The sequence below is a fragment of the Osmerus eperlanus genome, chromosome 8, assembly GCF_963692335.1.
Source record: "Osmerus eperlanus chromosome 8, fOsmEpe2.1, whole genome shotgun sequence".
Taxonomy (NCBI): domain Eukaryota; kingdom Metazoa; phylum Chordata; class Actinopteri; order Osmeriformes; family Osmeridae; genus Osmerus; species Osmerus eperlanus.
The window spans coordinates 9,384,054-9,407,110 of NC_085025.1; the positions used below are offsets into that span (position 1 = coordinate 9,384,054).

The following is a 23,057-nucleotide window of genomic DNA, read 5'->3' on the forward strand; positions in this document are numbered from 1 at the left end:
TCTCTGTGACTCCCTTCCTGCCAACATAATTTACATGCTTGACTTGATGCATAACATTTTTGTTCAGGGCCAACTTAGATCAGTTAGAAAATACAACTAGAATGTTCTATTCTGATATTCTCTTGTCTGTAAGGGTTTGTATGCCCGTGTGTGTGTGTGTGTGTGTGTGTGTGTGTGTGTGTGTGTGTGTGTGTGTGTGTGTGTGTGTGTGTGTGTGTGTGTGTGTGTGTGTGTGTGTGTGTGTGTGTGTGGTGTGTGTGCGAGTGTGTGTGTGTGTGTGTATGTGCGTGTGTTTATGTGGGTAAACATAGCTCAACAGGTATCTATATAATAAACGGTTTGCTATAACAAAAGGCTACCAAAAGACAAATGCTGTAATCATTGGTAATTTTGTCTGTCTACCACCCCACAACCAAGCACCTGCTGTGTTGATATGTGCTGTGAGAAAGTGTGTGACCCTCTGGCCCTAGCTAAAGGATCAGTTGACCTCTGACTCACTCACAAGCCGACAGACAGCAGGGTATCTCAGCATCCAGAGGGGGTTTGTGAGTGCAACGAGAGCCAGGCAGACAACAGACACCCCTGTCTGGGAGTGATAACACCCCAGACACCTGCCAACCACCACCACAAGGTCATCTCTACCATCTGGCCAAGAATAGATCTTGGCCGCATCTTAATCCTATTCAGCTGCTCTTGTACTTGTTTCACATCAAACTTGGTGGATCTCCTCCTACTTGACTCCATCCCGTTCCAAAATGTTGCTCCCCCTTGCATCCTTGTGGAGTTGAAAAAGGCAGAATTATGGAAACGTAAAACTGAACACCCAAGGAAAGTGATAATGTCAGCTCCTGACCGTATTCCCTCAAGGTCAACCTTCGTACGGCGACGTTTAAGTATGGGCAGGTGTGGTGGGACCCATCTCAAGTTCCTTTCCATTGTGATGGAAATAAATCTATCAAGATAGATCTTTTTGGTTTGGACCAATAGGAGACCAGTGTCTTTCAAAATTGACTCTTGACTTTGCTTGAAATGACTTATGTTGTCACTTATTTTCTGAATGGAACAATTGTGTGGCACTTAGCTGTCCCCTGAATGGGGTCATTTAGTTCTAACTAGAGTAACAGAGAGGATACACCACAATCTGTGGGAACAATGATCTATGGAAGATAAAGCCATGATTGATAACTAGCTTTATTTTTTGACAAAGATCATGGGAACAAAGGAGCACTTGTACATCACTTCTAATAAGCGAGGGAATTCAAATGGCACCATTGATTTGGTTCTATCTATAGCTTGCTTGGGGTAAGCTGTGTGTTTCATCGGTGTGTTCCAGACTATGGTGACGTAATTACTGGAGAGAGTTGGTCTCTGTCTCTATGGATGTAATTAAACCAAGGTGATTGTTTTTATCTCTGTGTTCCCGATATATGTCTTCTTTACTGTGAAGGAAAGTCTGTGTTCACTTATCCATAACAGTACAATAAAATCCCTGAGGGCTTTTGGTAATATGTTGACTTCACACTTAACTCTATCGAAGTCAGTGCAGGGGGTGTTCTCTTGCATCCAAGCCTCTGTGTGATACATGATAGTAATTGCACTAATGGGTAACAAATGAGATTAGGGACACTGTGTAGCCTAATTCTGTCAAGGCTGTACGCACAAGGCTTCTCAGTCCATCTGATAGGTTGATATTCACAATAGCTCTTTAATGATTTCAAACAACTAATTAAACAGTAATAAATTATTGATTCATGAAAATGAAGCTGATTTGTCACTGATTAAATTGATCTGAAAAGTGCAGCAAGGGTAGCAGCACACAGCTGTTAGTCTGCCTGCCCATCATCTTCAAAGATGAGGCCTAAAATACATGACCCCTTGACATTAGGCTTCAGTATAGTGTAGACCCGTGATGAGATGAGAACCAATTTAAATTGAAATCGTCAAATCCCTAATGACTTAACAGAATGGACTGGGTTATTCAAATCACACAATATCACTTCTTATCTAAAAAGTTGTCAACAAGTAAAGGGTGAATGGATTTGCTTTGCATGGCCAATCCGGTTCAATATCACCACTGAGACAAGTCTTTGTTCTCTGCTAATGTGTCTGTCTATCTTTCTCCACCTGGAAATTGGGTGCACATACCTCCCGCGTTTCTCATCCTTAACCAACCATGCATATTTAATGACATAATTACACACCTTGGCGAATTAATGTTCTCTAAAGCTATGTCAAGTGAAATATAATGGAACCCTCATGACAAATTTTATTTCTGGCGATATTATACCACCCCACCTAGCCTACTTTAAGAAAGCAGTTAGAAGAAAAACACTTGTGGCGTTGCAGTAAAAAAATAGAAAAACATCTTTCCACATGTAAAGGTTACATCAAAGCAGATGTAACCAAAACCCTTTATCACAAGTGCGAGTGGTTAATTTCCTATTTTAAGCCTATTGAGTATACATGAAAATGTATTACTAATCAGGCTATTAGGAATTATTATTGTTTTATTAAATGTTTCGGACTGTAGGCGGTACAATTTCTCCAAGAATTTAAGAAGAATTTGCGGTTTGTCACCGTGCGCGCTCCCGCGCTTGTAGAGCATGCCTGTGATGTCACCCAAGCCGCGGCGGGGGTAGTTATCCTTGCGCTGCCTGGGAGAAAGCGAGGCTGAACGAGATCACGATGAGGACACACCGTGCGCACCGAGACCTGTTCTTCGGTTGTCGATGGTGAATTTTCTACCAGTGAACGCACAGTCACGTCCAAACATTCGTTCTACTCATTAGGTAAGTGAAAGTCAAAGTATTCCGTGTATTTTTCTTTGACACTGTAGTCAGGTTGTTGCGTCCCCTCAAGCGGCATAACCTAAAGATGAATGCGTAAGTTACAAGGTTTGTAATTCGACTGGTCTTCATTGACCTCTTCTGTGGTTGAAAGAAAGAAAAAGAATGATCGGAGGAATGTAACCTAATGCAAAATTCACGATGACACTGCTGTAGGACGTGTGTGGATGTGTGTGGCTCGCATACAATGGACAGATGTGTGAGTGTGTGTGTGTGTGTGTGTGTGTGTGTGTTTGTGTGTGTAAGCGTGGAAACTGCAGTATTGGTGTCTCTCGGTAGGGTACTGTACATTTTCTATTATGATGGAGGAAAACATCTCTTGTTATTCAGAATAAATGCAACAAAGGCTCATTATTTCTAAGCCACAACGTTATAACCAATGACTAACCAACAGTATAACCTTATCGACTGAGAAAAGTAAATATTAATTTTACTCGAATCCCCCCTCCAATAAATGATTCTGACCATCTTGTCAGTTACTCTCACGATAATGCTTTGCACTTGGTAATCCTAACACTGAGCAGTGGCAGGGGCGCTTGTGATGGTTCTAGAAAGCTTTTCTTTTGTCTGAATATCATCTTTGTTGAAAGGTTAAAAAAAAGGCAGCTAATACCCTTTTTGTGTTTGGATTGATTTGGGGATCTGTGTGTGGGGGTGGCTTACTCCTGACTCCTGGGTGATTGGTGTTTATTGATTTGGTCAAATCAAAGTATCTAGGTCGATATTTATTTGTGACTTGTGGACTCCAGTTGGGTAGACGTAGATGTAGTCACATAGCAACTACCTTGTTAAATGTCAGGGGACCTACAACAATACACATTTGTCAGTTGATACAGAAGATAACAGTGACATGAAAGGCTTTGCTAGGCTGCTGGAACATTGGTTTGCTGTGGTGGAATGGCATCATTTCAATCCTTATCTTCAGTGGACAGGTGAGTAACCCAATTCATTTCATTCCCCATCTCCTTCAGCTAATCCCTTCAGGTGGTTAAATCCAGACAGATGCTTGGCTTCCTCCTGTATCCGGCGGATGTGTTCCAGTCTGATTAGATGCTACAGTAATGATCCTATCTGGAGGGTTTAGAAAGGTACAGCATGGTGAATGCACCTGTACAATACAAATAAGCCAATCTTAATAGCCCTTTTGGCTGTTATACATAATTGAAGGACAATGATTGGACACATTTATAAAGAACGCACATGTGACCATGTGGACAGCCTACTTAGGAAAACAGAGCTTGATGCATGTTTGGATGTATCAGAATGAGCTACTATCAGGTTTGAGATCCCCTTCCCTTACTTGACTTGATCTTTCCACACACGAAACACCAGCTCGCCATCCACTGGTCCTCAATACCTGCCTAGACTCTGTTGCTCCAGCCTCTCAGCTAGCACCTCCCTCCCCAGGACTAGTAGATGTGGCTCCCCGAGCCTCCCACCCCTCCTTGGGGCTTGCTGGTAGGGCCCCTCCTTGTGGCTTGCTGGTAGGGCCCCTTCTTTTCTCCCTTGCTGTTGATGAGTTGATTAGAAGCAATCACACTGCAGCTTTCATTTATCTAGAACGTTTAACAAACACATGGCTAATCACACACACTGTCACGCGTGCACATACACACAAACATGCATGAGCACACACGCACATACACATCCATGCTTATGCACACCTTCTGTTCTCCTACTATTTTGAAAAGGTTGTTTGGTTTTGGTTAAATGAATAAATCTGAGCATTGATGGCTTGTTCCTTAAGAGTTAGTGTTACAGTGTTACTGTGATACTGTGTTGTCACAAGATGAGTTAACACGTATACACAGACTGACACCTCAGTCTGTGTCTGCGCACGCACACACACACACACACACATTGTTCTTTGTGTTCTGAGCAGAGAATGACTGAAATAGAATCCCAACCTTCTCCGCTCTCAGTGCTTTGTGTGGTCATTAGTATTCTCTAGGTCACTGATGGTATTTCAATGGTATTTCAAATATGAGACGTGCATGATGGAAAGTTTATTTGACTCTTGTCATGGAATTATTCATTTGTAAAAAATGGTCTCTATACAGAAGACCAGATCATTCAGGTGCACCTATAGTACTGCACTGTCTGTACATATAGTATTAGCCAACAGTAAGTAAGCTTGGGTCGATCCTCGCATTAATTTGTACATACTGACCCTCCCAAAACTAGATTCAATCTACAGTATGTAGATAGTGGCATTTATAGGTTCTGCTCATCGGGAAAACACTTGTTTAATACAGAGGTTATCTAGGCAGTCGGCTATAAATCAGAAGGTTGTTGGTTCGATTCTCGGCCGTGCCAAATGAAGTTGTGTCCTTGGGCAAGGCACTTCACCTTACTTGCCTCGGGGATGTAGATGTAACAAAAGCACCAGGATTGATCCAGTAGGCCTGTCACAGGTAACGATAGTAACGTTGTTGGCCATGGCTGTGGACTTCAGAAAGCATGTATTCTGTTAACAAGCTGCTTCCATAGTGTCATGATGGCCAGGTGGGCTGCATCACTGTTATCCTTTTAATTGGCTGAAGTGATGACAGGGGACCAGATGCAGCCTGTCGGCCTGCTTCTGGCTGTAATTGGACGCACGGGAGGAAAGTCTGACGTCGTACCCTGCCTCCCCAGGACCTGCCTACACTTGACTGAAGATAACGCCTTGCAACAATAAGGTTGTGGGTTCGATTCCCCCAGGGAATACATGCAGGAGAAGTGTTACAGTAGATGAAGAGAGGTGTCCTTTTCTACACAGCAGTTCTGAGGCGTCGTCGTGTAAATACATAACGACTGTCGCTGTCTTTTGTCAAGAAAGAACCAGAGACTTAAATGGTTTGTTTTTCCTGCACCAAATGTGGGAAGGTGTGAAATCATCCATGATCAGCGTTTGATATGCAGTGTTTGATTCAACAAAATGTCCTCTAACCAGCTGCTAGGGAGAGGGGAGGGGCTGTCATGTCAGGTTATTCACCACAGGTAAACGGTACACTGGAAGCACTAAGGCTTTCTCTCCTCTCTTCTCCTCTCTTCTATATCCTATCTCCTCTCCGAATCTCTCTTTTGTCTTTATGAACCTTTCTCCTTTGTTCTATCTCTTCTCTGAGCCTCGTTCTACTATGAGAACCAGTCTCTAACAGGTGTGTGTCTGGCCCTTAAACATACTGTTTACAGAAGAAGAGAGTGAGTGATAAACATGTTGCTAGCCTTAAACATACCGTATAAGGGTCTGTCTCCCTCCCCTATCCAGAGTCATCAAGGCAACTGTGAATGACTTTGACAGTTCAGCTGCTGGTATTTCACTGACAATCCCTCAGGAGGGGGGCTTCTGCCCATAGTGTACCACTACACCTCCCCCCACACGCACACACACACACACAATAACACAAATGTACACACACATGCACACACACACACCCACACAATGCCCTCTGCAGCTCCCAGTGATTGGGTCTTTTTAAAGTGATGGAGCTTTTGCTGTCCAGCCAGGCTAGCAACATGTTTTTCTCTCTCTTCTTCTGTCATTGAGTACTGTGGTGAGGGTATAAAACAAATCACAAATCTGGACGTGTGCACGCAAAGCACACACATATGTTCAATCTGACAGATCCACTCACTCGCACATCACACACAGGTTTAATCCAACAGATTCACTCACACACAAATCCTTACATACAGTAATGTTACTTTGTGAGAGTGGGGACATGCATCAAAAAATGTCTTGTTAGATATTTGTGATTGACTTTTGGAAAGACACCCCATCGCACACACACACACCCACACCCGCACCTACAAAAGCATATAGACACACAAACACTGTGTGTTGATAACAAACTGACTATCAGAAGACAGCTGTTTTGATGCGGGTCGCTGGTTGTTTCTTAGGTTGCTTTTAGCCTTATAAACCCCTGGTTCTGGCAGAGACAAGGCAATGGACCACAGAACAGCAACAAAGTAATCTTCCTTTGTTTTGTTTTAGTACTGTTGACTGCAGGGCCACAGTGTTAATATCTCCTAAATGGAGATGTCAGGACCAAAGCTATCTCTCTCACTGGATTACATCTCCACTGTTGTTGCTGGCCTGGATTTAGAAAGAGTTGTAACAAGTAGGGAGTAGAGAGTAAAAAGCTGATATTCTGAGATATTTTTTTAACAAATGTATTTGTGAGCAAGACCTGCTGTGGAGGGGAGTGGAATACTTTCTGATGTAGCAGTTAAAGGGCAGATAAACAAAACTGCTTAATGACTCATATAATTAACACTCTTGAATTACAATTACAAGACAGGCTCCATCTCTCTCACTGCTCCCCTCTGTGTCTCTCGCTCTCTCTCTCTTTGCCTCTCTCTCTCGCGACCTCTCTTTTTCCCTTTTTCTGTCTCCTCGCTTTCTCCCTCTCTTTCTATCCCCTTCTCTCGCTTTCTGCAGTTTGTTTTCTTGGGGCTAATAGGGTCTTGGCTGGTGTCCCAAAACCCCCCTCCTCCTCCACCCTTCAAAACCCTGCTCCTCCCTGGGCTTTGCTCTGCTGTCATATACTCACAGCCATTTTCCATGGAGAGGCATCCTCTGAAGGAGCTTCATCAGCAGGAGAAAAGGCCTGGTTGTTGGGGAAGCATCATCGGACTGGGTTCTGGTCCAGTTCCAGTGTGTCCCTGAGGCCAGGGGCCCTTGGTGGCTCCTCCACCCCCTGGGTCTGTTCTGGCTCACCCACCCGGAGCTAAGTCCCTCTGGGTCTCCATCTGCCAGCCAGGCCCCTGGAGGGGGGCTGCACACTGGGTCTATCTGTCCTGACTGCTCCCCTTGCTACCTGCTTCTGAATGGCTCTCTTTACTGACTGCCTGGGTCTATGTTGCTCCTGTCTTGGCTGCCTGGTTCTTTATGAATTATTGCCTGGCTGCCTTGTTGTCTTTGGCAGCTCTCTGCCTGCCTGTTTCTTTATGGATGAGGGATGACTAATATCACGCTGACTAAATGCTCGGTTGACACTGTGTCAGGTCTCAGTCACACAACACATTGCATAAAATGCTGGCCAGAAAGGTTTGTTCAATATATATTATCTGCCTGTTTGCCTTGGTGGGACCAGAATGATGTCTACCATGACACACAGCAGATGTCAGGAGCAGCGGGCACAGAAGACAGGGGAGGGGTGAGCAGGCTTGGTGGAAACGGCAGGCAGGGGTCAGAGCAACAACCAGCAGTGGGCACAGCAGGCCGGGGCGGGGAGTGGAGGCAGCAACAGGCAAAGGTGGGGAAAGAGGGGGGCTGGCAGGCAGAGGACTCATGTGGCATCACAGCTGAGCTTTGTCTTCTGTGGTGGTGTGCGACTACGACAATAACTGCAGCCAGTCTGTCTGCTTCACATGCTTGAGGTGTGTTTACAGTAATATGGCTCCGCTGTACACGGCATCAACTCAAAGTCTAAACACTTTTGCAAAGCGAGTCAAGGCAAGTACACAAGTGAGTATTTTGAGGATGTTCTCTGTCAGAGGTATGTTCTCTGAACACAGCACGGTGCCTTTCTGGTGTGGTGCAGTAGGTCACAGTCAGCACTCTGGAACTCAGACAGGGTGACTACATGGATAGATAGAAAGAAAGAAGAAAAAAAATACAAATAATTCAGTGCTGCCAGCATGCCCCGCCCCCACACACAAACACACACACCCTTCACCCTAGCCAACACCCAAACGGTCCCCCCAGGACCAGCCTTTAATTCTAGCCTTTACCCAGCTGGGAGTGGGGCAGTAGGGGGGACTGATGAGGCCCTCGTGTTTGGCCCGGCTGTCTCTGTCTGGAGTTTCTTAAATCACTGTGCAGATTAGAATAAGTCATCACAGAGAGGCTAAAAATACACCAAGAGGGAAATCTGGGCTGAAGCCCTACATGACTGGCTCTACTCCACACACAGCAGGCACTACGCTCTCTGACCATGAAACAGGAACCACAGTTAGAGATGCTCGGAGATTAGTAGTGTGTGCCTGTGTGTGTGTGTGTGTGTGTGTGCAATGTGTATGTGTGTGTGATTCCTTGTGTCTGGATTGAAGGAGCGTGTGATGGATGGGTCTCTGGCATGTGTCTCAGACATGAAGACTCCAATATCTTATTATCGTCTCCCAGGCTGTAGGTGGGCTTGCTTGATCTAGTTTGACTACCCTAGAGTGTGTCTGTATGTGTGTGTGTATGTGTTTGTGGTTGTCATACCTTAGTGTGTTTTCACACTTGTGTGTAATACTGACATCTTAATCATAGGTAGGTTCTTTTAATTTGAGTGTTTTGTTTTGTCGTTTGTGATTGGTTCATACAGGTGAAACCAGTTTATACCAAAAATAGGTTAAAAACATAACAATACAAAAAAACGATTCGAAAAAAACCCCCACAAGATCTTCGGTCTCACATATCTAATGAAAAATACATGTCAAACAACTCCAGTAAGACATCAACTATCCCCATTGGTTCCCATTCCCACCCAGCTGTGGATCCCGGACAGTGGTTTTATTTCAAACAGTTCGACGCAGGCTTTCTGTTCTTCAAAGCTCTGTGGAAGAGATCCGATAGAGCTTCCAGTTCAAAGGAGCTGCAGTGGCGTCCCGGGGGATGCTCTGACCAGCTCTCCCTGTGAAAGGCCTTTCATGAGGGCTGAATCAGGAGATTGCAGGACACAATCACAGAGGATGTTTTTGTTCCTTTTTATTGCTGCTGAGGAAGATCACTCATCTGTGAAGAAAACTGGCCTTTTGCTGTCGTCTGTCATTCCAGACCTCATTCAGTACCAGCCTGTTTATTACCGGGGTGTGTTATGTCTGTGTGTGTGAGTGTGTGTAACTGAACACAGAAGCATGCATAGCGCCCAAGTAGAACATTAATGTTGTGAACTCTGGGTTATGCTACATCCTTTCCTTGTCCCAGAGACATATTTCATGCTCATATTTCAAATCCTAGTTGGGAAACGAGCCCTGTGCCAGATCTCTCCTAAGGCCTTCTTTGGCACTTCCCCATAGGATGAAAGACCCGGGACATCTGGGTTATTGATGGTTTATTTACGGACACATCTTCGGATCAAATCCCCTCAGAGGGTGGTGGGTCTGAGGGCAGGGGGAATGGACAGTGCCCTAGAGATTGGACCAAATACTCCCTAAACATCCCTGGATCCTGCCCAAGAACAACAACAACATCGTCATTAAGTCAGGAGCCTATCAGAAGCTCCAGCCCTGCCCTGTCAGGAAGTGTCCAGTTTGACTGAGGATGCAAACAGACAGCTGAACATAACATTAAAGAAGGCTTAATACATGCTGATGCTTCATATTTGTAGATAGAAATGTGCTTGTGTGTGTGTGTCCTTCTCCAGTGTGGTCAGAAGGAGATGAATCATAACCCACTCATTGTCCTTTTCTGCTTCCCACTCCTTCCTTCGTTTTCTCTATCTCTATCTGGTTTTTGTCTAATTCTCATCTAATTATCCTCCATTTCTCCTCCATTGTCTGTTCCTCTTTCTCTCTCCTTCTCTCCTCCACTCCCTTCTATACTAGATTCTACTAGGTTATAAATAGAGGGATTAAACCCTGTCATCCGGCTAACCTGCAGCTTCTACCAATTCAGCTATCTTAGCTGGTTTACATAGCACACACTCCTCCTACACTACTGGTAATGGGCCCTACATTTCTATCGGACAACCTAACTTAGCATGTTTAGGTAGCAATGGGCCCAACATCTTTAGCTAGCCAGTAAACATAGCTTTTTTTAAATATGAAACAAGTATTTCATGGTATAAAATCTTAGAGCTTCGATTTGCTCTCAAGTCAGTTGCCACTCATGGGTCTGACCGTTGGACATTTGATTGACAGGCCAGTTCTGGGAGGTGTAGCCTTCACTGCCAGCAGGGGATCTTGAAGCCAAATATAGACGTGGAAAGACCAGCAAGATTCCTGCTTCCATTTAATCTGTTAATGTATGTGTACAGGATACGTCTGTATCCTGGATGGGTTTAATGGGACGCAAACACTATGGGCTATGACATCACTAGATGGGCTATATGTGTTGAAACCAAGGTCGCAAAGATTCATCAAAATGAACATTTTGCTTGTTAGCAAGCTGACCATGATCTATCTCCTATTCTAACAAATGGGTTAGAACATCTGTTGGTCTCTCCTCCAGTTTCTCCTCAGGTTTGTCCTTGCTCCTGTCTCACTGCTCATCTCCACATGCTGTTAATGGTATCTCTCACCATAGTTAGCATCTGACAGACACATGCTGAACAAGACACTGCTTCTGACAGCAGACCCCTTCACCATCTGGACCTATGTCTGATAATATAAAACAGACTACGTGACCACACACACATCCACAGACACACACACGCACATACACACTCTGTCACATACACACACTACAGATCCCATACTGTATTTGGCAGCTAAGTGGTCTGTGTGGTAGTGCTATCAGATCAGAATTGGAGAATTCCTTTCTAGAAAGGTAGTCTAACACACAAGCCTGATCGGTACAGATCTAGGCAGAGCTAGTACTGAACTAGGGACAGACAAAAACTAGCAAAAATAGTCTGAACTCAGGGGAATATATAGAACCTTTAAGTAGCACATAACGGCAGAATTCAGACTTTGTTTTCTTTGCTGCGGTGCTCTTCATGACTCCAGGGAAATCATTCAGGGTTGCTCTCTAGTCTAGAATGCCTTGGTTATTGGACAATAAAACACTGCTGCCAGAGTATAAGGGCCTCTGTTTGAGTGCCGTGTTGGACACAGTTTGCAGTATGTTCTAGAGCAGGAGTGGGAGTGGAAGCAGGGCTAGTCGATCCCTCTCGACCCCGCCGTGGGAGCAGAGGCAGGGGTCACCCTCTCCCAGGGCAAGAACGCCTGGGTTTTGTTTTGTGTTAGCCATGCTGTCAGGGTTTGTGTGTGCCCATTCTTGCATGTGTGTGTGATCCTTCTTGCATGGATCTTTGTTTGTGGGCGTGTGTATGTGTGTGGGGGCTATTATTTTTGCATGTATGTGGTATGTAGTATGTGTATGTTTTGTGTGTATATGTGTAAGTGTGGTTGTATGTGTGTTTGTCCCAGTTTTGCGAGGTTATGACTTATGAGACCGGCGGGAATAATGACCAGTCAACTGTTTATCCTCATAGTCATATGACCTCATTCCTCTTGATTTCCCACTGTTACAGCCACAATCATTACAGGGTCCTGGGACTGCTGGCCAATCCTAAAAACTGCCCCCTCAGTCTCCTAGTTTCTTTCCCTTAGGAAATTGACTGAAAAAACACTATGGTGGACACGTTGATTGAGGTTTCAAGTCAGGGTCAAGAGATTAGGAACTGATCTAGTCCATGAGAAGGAAATAAGTGTCAGAGGGTTGTGAATTGGAACCATTTGGAACCAATCCAATCCCAGGATTGAGTGAAAGTAGTGGTGTATGTAGTACGTTCAGTAATGATGACGCATCCTCTCTCATGCTGTTCATAGGTAGTGGGTCACTGCAGGTCACCTGACCCTGGGGCATTAGGTGACCTGCTGCCTGTTCATACTCTCACTTTTACAGATCTCCAGTGTGTTTGGATGCAGTCCCTAGTTATGAGTGTTTTGTTTCAAAACTCCTGCACAAATCAGCCTATCAGCATACGCCACAAAACCTTGTGCAGAGAGGTCTGTAATAATATGCTATAGAATGTGGCTTAATCTATGTAAATGACCCAGAGCCAAAGGAAGTGGAGCGCACACAGACAGGAAGTGGAACATGCTGCGGAACAGCTAGAGTTAATTCAGCTTTGTCCTAGATCCCAGCTGCACCTCTCCCCAACCATCTCCACGGTGATAGCTAGTCAGCACATTGTCCTAAGTACAGGATGCACGTGGACAAGGATCCATGGCACATGGAAGATTCTAGAACAGGTGACCTGGAACTGAACTGGGACATAAAACATCACTCTCTTCTTACTCTTTGTGTTTCTAATCCATGTTTAAACATTGTGTCATCAGAGAGGTCATATTCTCCCTCTCCCTTGCCCCCTCTCTCTTTCACTCTCTTTCCACCTCTCTTCATCCCTTTTTCTTTCTGTCACTCACTCTTTCTCCTCTCCAAATCTCTCTCTCTATCTGTCTTTCCCGTCATCACCTATCAATCCTATTAGTTACACTTTCCAGTTTACTGGATGTATATCTCTCTATGGATTAACAGGGTTGACAGCTTGTTAAATTCTCCATAGAATATGAGACAGTGGGCCAATGGCAGCTACCGTATGAGTGGGCGTGGTGGTTACAGGCGGGGCTATAAAATAAGTGGGAAAAGCTGGATGAGCGTGAAAGTTGGATGTCATCGTTTTTCAAATTTTAGAGATAAAATAGACTGGTGTGTGTATGTGTGTGGTAGACAGTCATACAGGCTCAGAAGTTGCTATAGTCTATGCCCTTATCAGACTGGGCCAAGCTGCTGTGAGGTCACAAGGCCTCATTGCTCCATGAAGGCACCATTGTTAGAATGCTGTCTAAAACCAACATCCAACAAAGTCCTGAAATCCCCAAACAGCAATGTTGTCATTTATCAAGCTTTACTGCCTTTCCAGTAATGCCCTGCTGGCAGTTCCTTTCCTGGGGTTGGATCACCAGATGGTTTCTAAGAGACTATCTCTCCTGGTTTTGAAGCCAGTCAGAGTAAATGTTTGGAGTGGGAGGGCTGGGTGAGCTCGGTGTGTGGATGGTCTCCTGCAGAGTGGTACGGTGAGGGAGTCAGTGTTTACAGTGTGTATTGGGAAAGATGCCAGTGCTTGTTCTCTGAGAAGCAGACCAAATCTCCAGAATTAACAGGGATGTGATCAGTGGTGTTGTCAATGTTTGTCAATACTAATGTGCACTGCATGGTCTTTAGTACTGCATGGTCATTGTGGTCCGTACTAAATAGCACTGCGTGGTCAGCGTGGCTGGATGATGTGGTGAGTGTAGGACCGGGAGAGACAGCAGACAGAGGGAGCATGTCCTCCGGTCTGCACAGAACAAGCCAAACAGCAGATGAGTCACAAGCAAAATGAATGTCAGTCGAAACATTGCGTGTCGTCGAGAAGCACTTAGAGTTCTTTCTGTTAGTTTTAGAAGCCTTCAGGGTTCTGGCTGTGCTATTTTGTAACCTCGAGGGTTCAGTCTGTGGGTTCTAGAAGCCTCCAGGGTATCATTATGTTCTAGAAGATTCAGGGTTTTACCGAGCCCAGTCCCAATGCTGTTTTTGTTTTTTCCACAATATTTTAATTTAATTTATTTGATTATTTATATATTTGTTTTCATTTTGGTGCATTATTAAATGTTATGTAAGCGTTGACATCATACATAATAATGTTTTTGTTTTTCATCTATTTATAAACACTGTTGCCTGAATAACAGAGTTAAGAGTCCTTTAGCATCTAATACTGAAGGCTATACTACTTCAAAAAGAGCACTCATTAAGTCAATACCAAGTGCTCCAGCCTTGTCATAGCCAGTGTGAAGTGCAATCTAAATGCTCCATTAAACTTGCAGCTTTCATCCTCAGCCACTCCTGCTACAAACCCTCTGATCAGTCTGTCCATCTTTCCGTCCGTCCATCGGTCTGTCTGTCCGTCTGTGGATCTTTCAAGCAATTGTAGTTTGATTTGATTGGACGATCACACTTGTAAGACCGGTCCAGACCAGTCCAGTGGTTTCATGGCACAGGGTCCAAAACGCTTCAAGATCAGTCAAAGTGTTTGACCGTTGTTCCAAATGAACGTGGTTTTCTTGTCTTAGCTTTATAATATAAATTAGACCTCTACTTGGAGGTTGATTTGTAAAGCAGACAAGATAGGACATGATTAAGGATTAGTATGGATTAGGGCTAGATTAATGGTCTTTGTTTCAGACAGGGGTTTGTTACTGTGGAGTCCCCCTCACACCAAAACTGTATACTGTCTGGGTGGTAGAATGTCTCACGAAAAACAAACAATGTTTGTTTTCGAAAGGGTAGAAAATGTTACGTTGAATGGAGAGGACCCCAGGCTGCTAAATGTACCTTGTTGTTGAATTAAAAGTGAATTAGGCATCTATAAATACCAGCCGTCACCATTAGGTAGGAAACAATTATCAGACTCCAGGCTCTGTGTACCTTATTTCTCCTGTAAGACAGGAGGCATTAGCAATGCTGGCCTTTTGTGATACAAACTGATGCCAGTATTTGATAACAGCAGAAAACAACATATTCAAAATGCTGTGATTAAGAACACAAAGTCAAATCATATGTTACACGTGTGAGAAACACCCATTTCAGTTTAAAGGCCAAGCCTTGTGAAGACGAGCTTGTGTTTCTAACAGCCCGGAGGGTGGCCTGTGAGTAATGTTTTTAGTCAACTCATGCACACAGATACACACAAGCATGCACACACAAGCACATACACACACACCCACACTTACCACACTTGCAAGCACACAAGCTGCTGCCTCCTGCCCACCAGCCTTGGCAGACTCTGTGTAGCTGTTTGGCTGAGTATCCCAGTAAAGACAAGCTGGCACAGCACCCATCTCTGTCTTCACCCAGTGGACCAGGATGAGAGGGGCAAAATTGGGAGGAAAACCATACCAACCCTGGCGCTGACTCCATCCCCCCATCTCCAGCCCTCAGCCCCAGCTTGAGCCCATCTATATCTCTAGCCTCAGCTCCAGACCCTGGCCCTGACTCTAGTCCCCAGCCCAGCCCCCAGCACAAGCTCCAGACCTAGGCCCTGACTCCAGCCCCAACTCCCAGCTCCAGCCCATGGCCCTGACTCCAATCCCATCTCCAGCCCCCAAAATAAGCTCCGGACCTTGGACCTGACTCCAGCTCCAGCCCCCAGCTCCAGGCCATCAGCCTGTCCCAGCTGGAGTCTGAGTTCCCTCTCCCCTGGCCAAGCCTACCTCTCCCCAGCCCTCCTCTCTCCATATCACCCCCCCCTGACCCCCCTTCTTTCCGTGCTCTAGCAGGCCTGACCCAGGTGTTAGTACTGATTACTGGTATAAAAAGAGTCCATCCCAGACCAGGAATAGCCCAGTGTTGACTAAGGGAGTTTGATTGAATTCTAAATCGTGTGACATCCAAGCCTGTGATTATCATCTAGTAAACTGATGGTGAGGGCAGGGCACCATCTGCTAAATGGGGGGGCTCTGGCTGTTTGTCACTGGGTGTGCGTGCGTGTGACGGTGTGTGTTGTCTAAAGTGTAAGAGAGAAAGAGAGAGAAAAAACTGAGAAACTGAAAGGGTGTGATAGTGGTGATGAAGGTGGTAGACATGTCCAACTGACAGTTATAATATCAGCAGTCTAAATTCATACATCCAATAGCTGGCGGCCAGAACGAGGTTACTGTTCACATCCTGTCCCAGCCCTGTCCTAACCCCCTCAACGCTTGCTGCCAAACACAACCTGAAATAGATCTGGAGTAGTGGTGAAGGGGCCTGAAGAAAACATAAGAATGTGAAAATGGTGTGTGTGTGTGTGTGTGTGCGTATCAGAAGATGGGATGAATGTCATCTCAACATCAATAAACTTTGAGGATAGGGTATTTGAGTCATTACAAACATTCCCAGACACAGGCATCAGTTATACAGAAGAAAGTCCATTACTTCTACATGGAAGTTTTTAGATGAGTTTGGGTACAACAACACTAGTTGGGTCCCCTTCATTTTGGTCCCACATTTTTACATAGCTCTAAATAAATGAGTTTTACATTGAGATCAGTCCCTCACCTTGTAACAGTCTAAGAATCAGCCCTCTGCTGGTCCGATTGTGCACTGCATCCTATACAGCGAAGGAAACCACAGCAACCAGTCACTTGGTGTGTGTCCCAGATATGTAGCCTACCCCCCTCCTTGACAACGGACGCACAGCAAGAGAGCAAAGTGCAAATGCCAGGCAGGTACAGCTGTCAGACCAGGTGATGGATACCAGGACAGTTTTTCCATCCACAAAACCCCCCAGGCCTCGCAGAATCTACAAAAAACACAGGTCTTCAGTGTAGGATCTGTTGTCCTGCCCTGGGACTTTTACAAAGCAGCAGCTTTAAGGCAGGAGGAAGGAAGGCGTGAACGTTCACTTTACACGTGTTCATACAGTCGGACATTCATTTCCCTCGCAGGCTGGTTATTCCGGGAACACAATGAAACATTAATGTTTTGTGTGTGTGTGTGTATGTGTGTTGTGTGTGTGTATCTCCTTACCTGCAGGCTATGCTATGAGGACAGGCTCCAGAGATGACTGATGTGGAGCCTGTTGTCACCGACTTTGCGTCCACGAGCCGTACGGGCCGCCGTAACGCCCTGCCCGACATCCTAGGCTCCAACGCTGCAGCGGCCACTGCGGACCTGCCCGACAAGCTGGCAGAGCTCTCCGTGGCAGGTGGGTGGATTCATGACATACGTGTTTAAACATAAAATAAACAACTTGTAGCTGGTTGCATTTAAATGATGTGAGACACACACAGTGAGATATACAGTAAATCCTTGTTAATTGTATAATATGTACACAGGATTCACTACATACAGTATGAACAGTGGGGCCGGATCAGGGTTCATGCCAATCAGCAGCAATAGATTTCAATACATTTTGCTTTTGGTGGATTGTGAAGTCTGTCTGTTCATGTGTTCAGTGAAGCAGATGCTGTCCGTGTACAGTATGGATGATGGAGTGTCTGAGTCACACTACAGAGATAAGCGATTACACACACACTTAGGCAAAGGGCTGAGTGCTCCTCAGAACTCCTGTGATCACACACATTGACACAAACACACACACACACCACACCATCTCCACCACTGTCACCCTAGAACCATTAGCTGCAGCTGTTTAGCCTGTCAGCCTAAACAGTTGTCATTCACCAGGTTGGCTGGAGAGAGGAGGCCAGCTGAAACCACCTGAATGGAAATCAGCAAATGCTTTTAGAGAGCCTTAATGGAGGCAAGAGAGGAGAAGAATATCAGATAGGCTACTGTTAGTCATCACTGCTCACTAGCCTCTGAGCACAGAACACGACTGGGAGGAGGGAGAGAGAGAGAGAGAGAGAGAGAGAGAGAGAGAGAGAGAGAGAGAGAGAGAGAGAGAGAGAGAGAGAGAGAGAGAGAAAGGAGAGAGAGAGAGAGAGAGAGAAAGGAGAGAGAGAGAGGTTGGGATGGAGAGAAAAGTGCTCTACCTTGTAGGCTTGGTTAAGAGGAGAGGATCAAGGTTTTGCAGGTTTTTGTTCTCCTTTTTTCAATCTATTTCACAACACCCCCAACAAACACACATTTAAAACAATTTGCTAAGCGGATCAAGGACAGATACGATAACCAAATTGCACAATAACTGCTTGTTGTGGAAGCCAGTACATGCACACTGTGAAGAAAAGATGGAAATTAAGTTTGGGTTGTGGAGATCATTTTAATTTCCTTTCTTTTTGTGGGGGTTTTCACAAACCATAACTCACATTGTAAATTGTTTTGTTTTACATACCACATACAGGCACACACACACACACACACACACACACACACACACACACAGAAGCCCCTCTGCCTGGTTTCTGTTCTGCTCTGTGTCTTATTTGTAGAGGGATATAGTGTTACGGTGTGTGGGGGGGTAGGACCCAAACGCAGGAGAGGTAGCCAGTCATAGCATCAAACAAGGGTTTATTTTTGAAACAGGAAACAGACAGAGTACTCACAGTAACAAGTGTAAGGACAAGACAAAGACTGGACACAAAACAGGAACCTAAATACATAGAACCAAACAAGACACAGGTGGACATAAGACCAATGAGAACTGAAACCACTCAACGAGAAGCAGGTGAAGACAATGACAGACACAGGGAAACACTCGGGCAGGGCAAAACCAAAAACAACAAGGGGGCACAGCTGTGACATTTGGATGCTGTCGATGTGACATGTTGAGACACATCTTCAGATGGAGTAAAAAAAAAACAGGCTTTAGCCTGCTCGAGCAACAACATACATTTTTATTAAAGCCTGAGTGTGTTGTGTGTTATGTGTGTTATGTGTATGTTATGTGTGTGTTATGTTAGGGTTTTGTGCATCAGAGAATGTAACTATTTACCAGACAAACAGAATGAATGAGAGAACGTAAAAAGAAAAACCTTGTCCTGATCTTCCCACCTAACACAGCCAGGAGAGGAGAGCTCTGACAGCAGCTGGTTTCTGGGAAATGACTGTCTACACTTCAAGAATAGGGCTCTGTCGAGCCACAAAGAGGCTTGTTCCTTTAATCAGAATTCGATATCAGAAAGAATGTAATGATAACATTGTTGGTGAGACAGAAGTGCTGATTTGGTGTTTTTGGATGAAAGCCTCTGCTTGATGATGTGACTGGAAATATAAGCAACTATAAGGGAAGGCGACAGGGGAAATGGTTACTGTGGAATTGTGGCTAATTGTGGCGAGTTCTCCTCCGGGTGTTTTCCAGATGATGCAGAGGGAGGGGGAGAGGGGCCATCCGGTAGCCCGCCCAAGACCCCCGCCGATGGGGAGGAGAAGGCTGAGGGGACGTAGTAGGGATGGAGCTCTGGATCACTGGAGGACTGACTACCTGAGAGGATGGACTGACTGATGGTAGGATTGACAGACGGACGCATGGATGTACAGATGGATGGAGAATGATGCAGACTCTCTATCATGGGCCTATTCTCCACAGACCCCACCCCCTCCCTCCCCCACCCCCTCCCTCCCCCAGCACTCCCCATTGACCAGACAACTGTAACAGCTTCATGTGCCGTGCTATGCAACATCAGGACGCTCTACAAGCCAGACTGGAGAGTGGGTTGTTGAGGAAGGGATGAAGACATAGAAGGAGGAAAGGAACAAATGGAGGATGGAAGGATTGAAGGAAGGAAAGAGAATATGTTGCTTGCAAGGAGGAAGAGCTGTTGTCTTTTTTTAATCAGTTTTAAGGTATCCATGGTTACCTCTGGCTCACGATTTGTTTGTGAATAATCAATGATTCTGCATCTGCCCTGTTTCTATGTTAGCATAATATGCAGTCTAATTGGTGAACTACAACATTGGTCAAACAAGATTATGGCCATGATTAATGTCATTGATGGTTTGGCGGGAGCAGGGCTGGTCTTGTGTATAATAATGTGGGGTTGTTCCAGTCACAGCATTCTTTCAGAATGTCTCCATGTAGTTGTGGGAATCTCTCTTTTTTGCACAACAAAAGTATAAAACATTCCATTTGGTGATGTAAGTAAATTTTTATCTTATAATCGTTGTTTAATAGTGTGCTAAAGTGCAGCCTCTACCTTGTGAGTGTTTTTTACTGTTAAAAAAAGAGATGTGTTGCTGACAACTGATTTATTAGAAGTAATGAAGAGTTATATGTGTATTTTCATTCTGTATATAGAATTTTACATTACTGTTACATTCACCGCCCTGTACAGATTCATTTCAACATTCACTAATAAACAATATTCTCTATGTACCAACGCTGTCAGGCTGTTTCTGTCGTTGGCCCCATAGTTTGTTCATCAGAACCATCAGGAGAGATACATCCTAGTTGTATTAATGTAATAGCCTGCTGCGTACATTGTTGTAGACTAGGCCACGTTTGTGAGATGCTTCTACCTTCATTGCAATTGAGTTGTTTGTGTTGCGTGAGTAGTTTCAACAGAAGGGGGCAGCAAACACATTTTACAACAATATGACGCCGCTTGTCAGTCCCCAAATTATTGATTAATTTAAAATTCGAATTTGGACAAATAATTGATATGATATATGAAGTCTTACTGTATGTAGGCCTATTGAAAGTGACAATTTGACAATTCGAAACTGGTCTTAATACAATAGGCTAAACATAAATTGTGGATCATTTCATGACAAATCTTTCTCTTTTAGAGTCCTAACAATCTTGTAGGTTTTGGTTATCTCGTAAATACCGACAATAGTAGAAGGCCTATTACCTTTTTGTTTTACTCAGATGAAATCAAATTGGCGATTAATGTGGTTATTCACCTTGCTTAAAATAAATGGCCTACAATTGCACTTAAACCCCATGAAGGTTCCAATTGTGTTCTGAATGCAGACAGCCTCGGGGTCTGACTAGGAATATTGTATTTGACATAGACAAAGAACTGTCAAACTAACTCAGATTCCGGATGGGCGGTTTCTCCCGTTCCGTACCCTCCTCTTGTCTTTTAATCTAATGTCCCCAAATGTGGTTTTATACTCATGTTGATGTTGATAGTGAAAGTTGTAGCTAGACTGCACTAATACAAACATTTATAATCTCCACTAAGCTGTATTGCACAAACATGGATAACATTTAATAATTCGCGTAATATTTCGTAATTGTCTTAAAATCCCGGCCTGACCCCAAACTGAGGGTATTGGGGCGTAAAACATTCAAGCTTTCCACACCAATCACAAGGCAGGTAGTTTTTTCTGAGCCAATGGGAACTTCAACCCCACCCATAAACGCGCATATTAAACAGTCCCAGAATGATATTGTAGGTGCACTGGAGAGAACTCAGTAGTCTTTGCATCACCGCTCAAACTTTACCTCCGCTATCCTCCAACTCCTTTAACCACCAACATGGTCGATACCTTCTGTGCCACCTGGAAACTGGTCGACAGTGAAAACTTCGACGAATACATGAAAGCACTTGGTAAGCATTTTTTTTTTAAATAATTAGACTGTCTCAGGCCAACCCAAATAAATATCTGAATCAGTAGGAAACTACATGATAATGAATAAATAATTACATTCATCTGAATCAATTAAACATTACTTTTTTTTCTAAACAGGTGAAACAATAGTCTCAAATATGATTTGACTTTACTTTGACAGGTGTTGGTTTCGCGACGAGGCAGGTTGGCAACGTAACCAAGCCAACGGTCGTCATCGCCAAGGAGGGTGATAAGGTTGTCATCAAGACCCAGAGCACCTTCAAAAACACCGAGATCTCTTTCAAACTGGGCGAGGAGTTCGATGAGAGCACCGCAGATGACAGGAACTGCAAAGTAAGTTGGAAAGGCGCTCTTTGATGTGGCGTCAAGATAACTTATTTTTCACTTTAAATGACCAATGCCCTGACAGCTACAACGACGGCAGCACGCATGACTTCAAGGGACCCTATAAGGGATGTTAGAAATAGTTAGGCTTCATGAACCGTAGATAGGCTATCCCTCAATATAATTAGGTTTTCCATTGCAAGTCAGTGTCTCATTTGTTTTACGAGGGAGTTTTATGGGATATGCCTATGAGATAGTGGTTAGCCTAACATAGGACAACAGACAGATGCGTTCATCGGAGCGCCAGGCTGACATTGTTCTACATCTTTCTGTAGTCCACCGTTACCATGGATGGCGACAAGCTCGTGCACGTGCAGAAGTGGGACGGAAAAGAGACGACGTTTGTCAGGGAACTGAAGGACGGAAAGCTGGTCATGGTGAGAGATTATTTCTACTATTTGCTAAATTAGTTTCGAACGAGCTATATTGCACTCCCTTCTGTCGGTTTGGAGGAAGTTATGCTAAAAGGTGTGCAGTGTAATGGAAATGGCAACTAATAGGCCTATAGGTCTGCTCTAATTTTAGGCAACATAATCTATTCCGTGATTTTCATTGAATTCATAGATTCATAAAATGTTAGGCTACATTATGATTTGTTTGCAACACGTGTTAGATATTATGTTTGTTAAATTAATAATTGCTCAACTAATACAACTGACTTTCATTCTCAGAACCTGAAGTTTGAAGACATCGTGGCGGTGCGCACCTACGAGAAGGCGTGAGCTGATGACGTCATTGGATCATAAACCCATAGTCCTTTTTATTGGACCACATCCAAGAAGTGTTTTTTTTCTCTCCTGTTTTTATTACTGTATGCGTTGCTGCCCCTTGCACTTAATCCCTCCAAATGTTTTACGACATGTGCTGGAAATGTTTTAGGTAACTACATTTCTTTCATGGTAGATCATCGTATGTCAAACGTACTTAAATAAAAGTGAGTGAGTGCTTTCTAACAATGTGTAATTTTTTTTATAACACACTTAAGGAAAATACATGTGACATAACGTTGACCTTGTAATAGACTCGACTTAAAATTAGGTGCAGTAGTTTTCTTGGAGAAGGCTCGTTGTAATGAACTATCGCGCAGATATCTAGTGTAGAAAACTTCTTAGTATCAATACGCCAACTACCCATAATATAATGTTTAAAGCGGTCACTGCAGTATTAACCGGTGCGTGCGG

At 44.3% G+C, this 23,057-nt stretch overlaps 2 protein-coding genes across 2 annotated transcripts; both read left to right on the forward strand.

Annotated features, from left to right (window-relative positions):
* Positions 1–2,636: 2,636 nt before the first annotated feature.
* pkib (protein kinase (cAMP-dependent, catalytic) inhibitor beta) lies at positions 2,637–20,287 on the forward strand. The gene is made up of 4 exons (XM_062468385.1): positions 2,637–2,789; positions 17,047–17,218; positions 19,274–19,392; positions 19,525–20,287. Exons 2-3 carry the CDS (start codon positions 17,074–17,076, stop codon positions 19,357–19,359), a joined length of 231 nt encoding a protein of 76 aa, XP_062324369.1. The 5' UTR covers positions 2,637–2,789; positions 17,047–17,073; the 3' UTR covers positions 19,360–19,392; positions 19,525–20,287.
* Positions 20,288–21,311: 1,024 nt separating this feature from the next.
* fabp7b (fatty acid binding protein 7, brain, b) lies at positions 21,312–22,832 on the forward strand. The gene is made up of 4 exons (XM_062467272.1): positions 21,312–21,470; positions 21,653–21,825; positions 22,152–22,253; positions 22,548–22,832. The coding sequence occupies exons 1-4, from the start codon at positions 21,398–21,400 to the stop codon at positions 22,596–22,598; spliced, it is 399 nt and encodes a 132-aa protein (XP_062323256.1). The 5' UTR covers positions 21,312–21,397; the 3' UTR covers positions 22,599–22,832.
* Positions 22,833–23,057: the final 225 nt, after the last annotated feature.

Coding starts and splice junctions, on each gene's coding strand:
- pkib (XM_062468385.1), top strand. CDS start 17,074: ATGACTGATGTGGAGCCTGTTGTCACCGACTTTGCGTCCACGAGCCGT. Junction 17,219..19,273: donor GGCAGAGCTCTCCGTGGCAG/GTGGGTGGATTC, acceptor GGTGTTTTCCAG/ATGATGCAGAGGGAGGGGGA.
- fabp7b (XM_062467272.1), top strand. CDS start 21,398: ATGGTCGATACCTTCTGTGCCACCTGGAAACTGGTCGACAGTGAAAAC. Junction 21,471..21,652: donor CGAATACATGAAAGCACTTG/GTAAGCATTTTT, acceptor TTACTTTGACAG/GTGTTGGTTTCGCGACGAGG. Junction 22,254..22,547: donor AGGACGGAAAGCTGGTCATG/GTGAGAGATTAT, acceptor TTTCATTCTCAG/AACCTGAAGTTTGAAGACAT.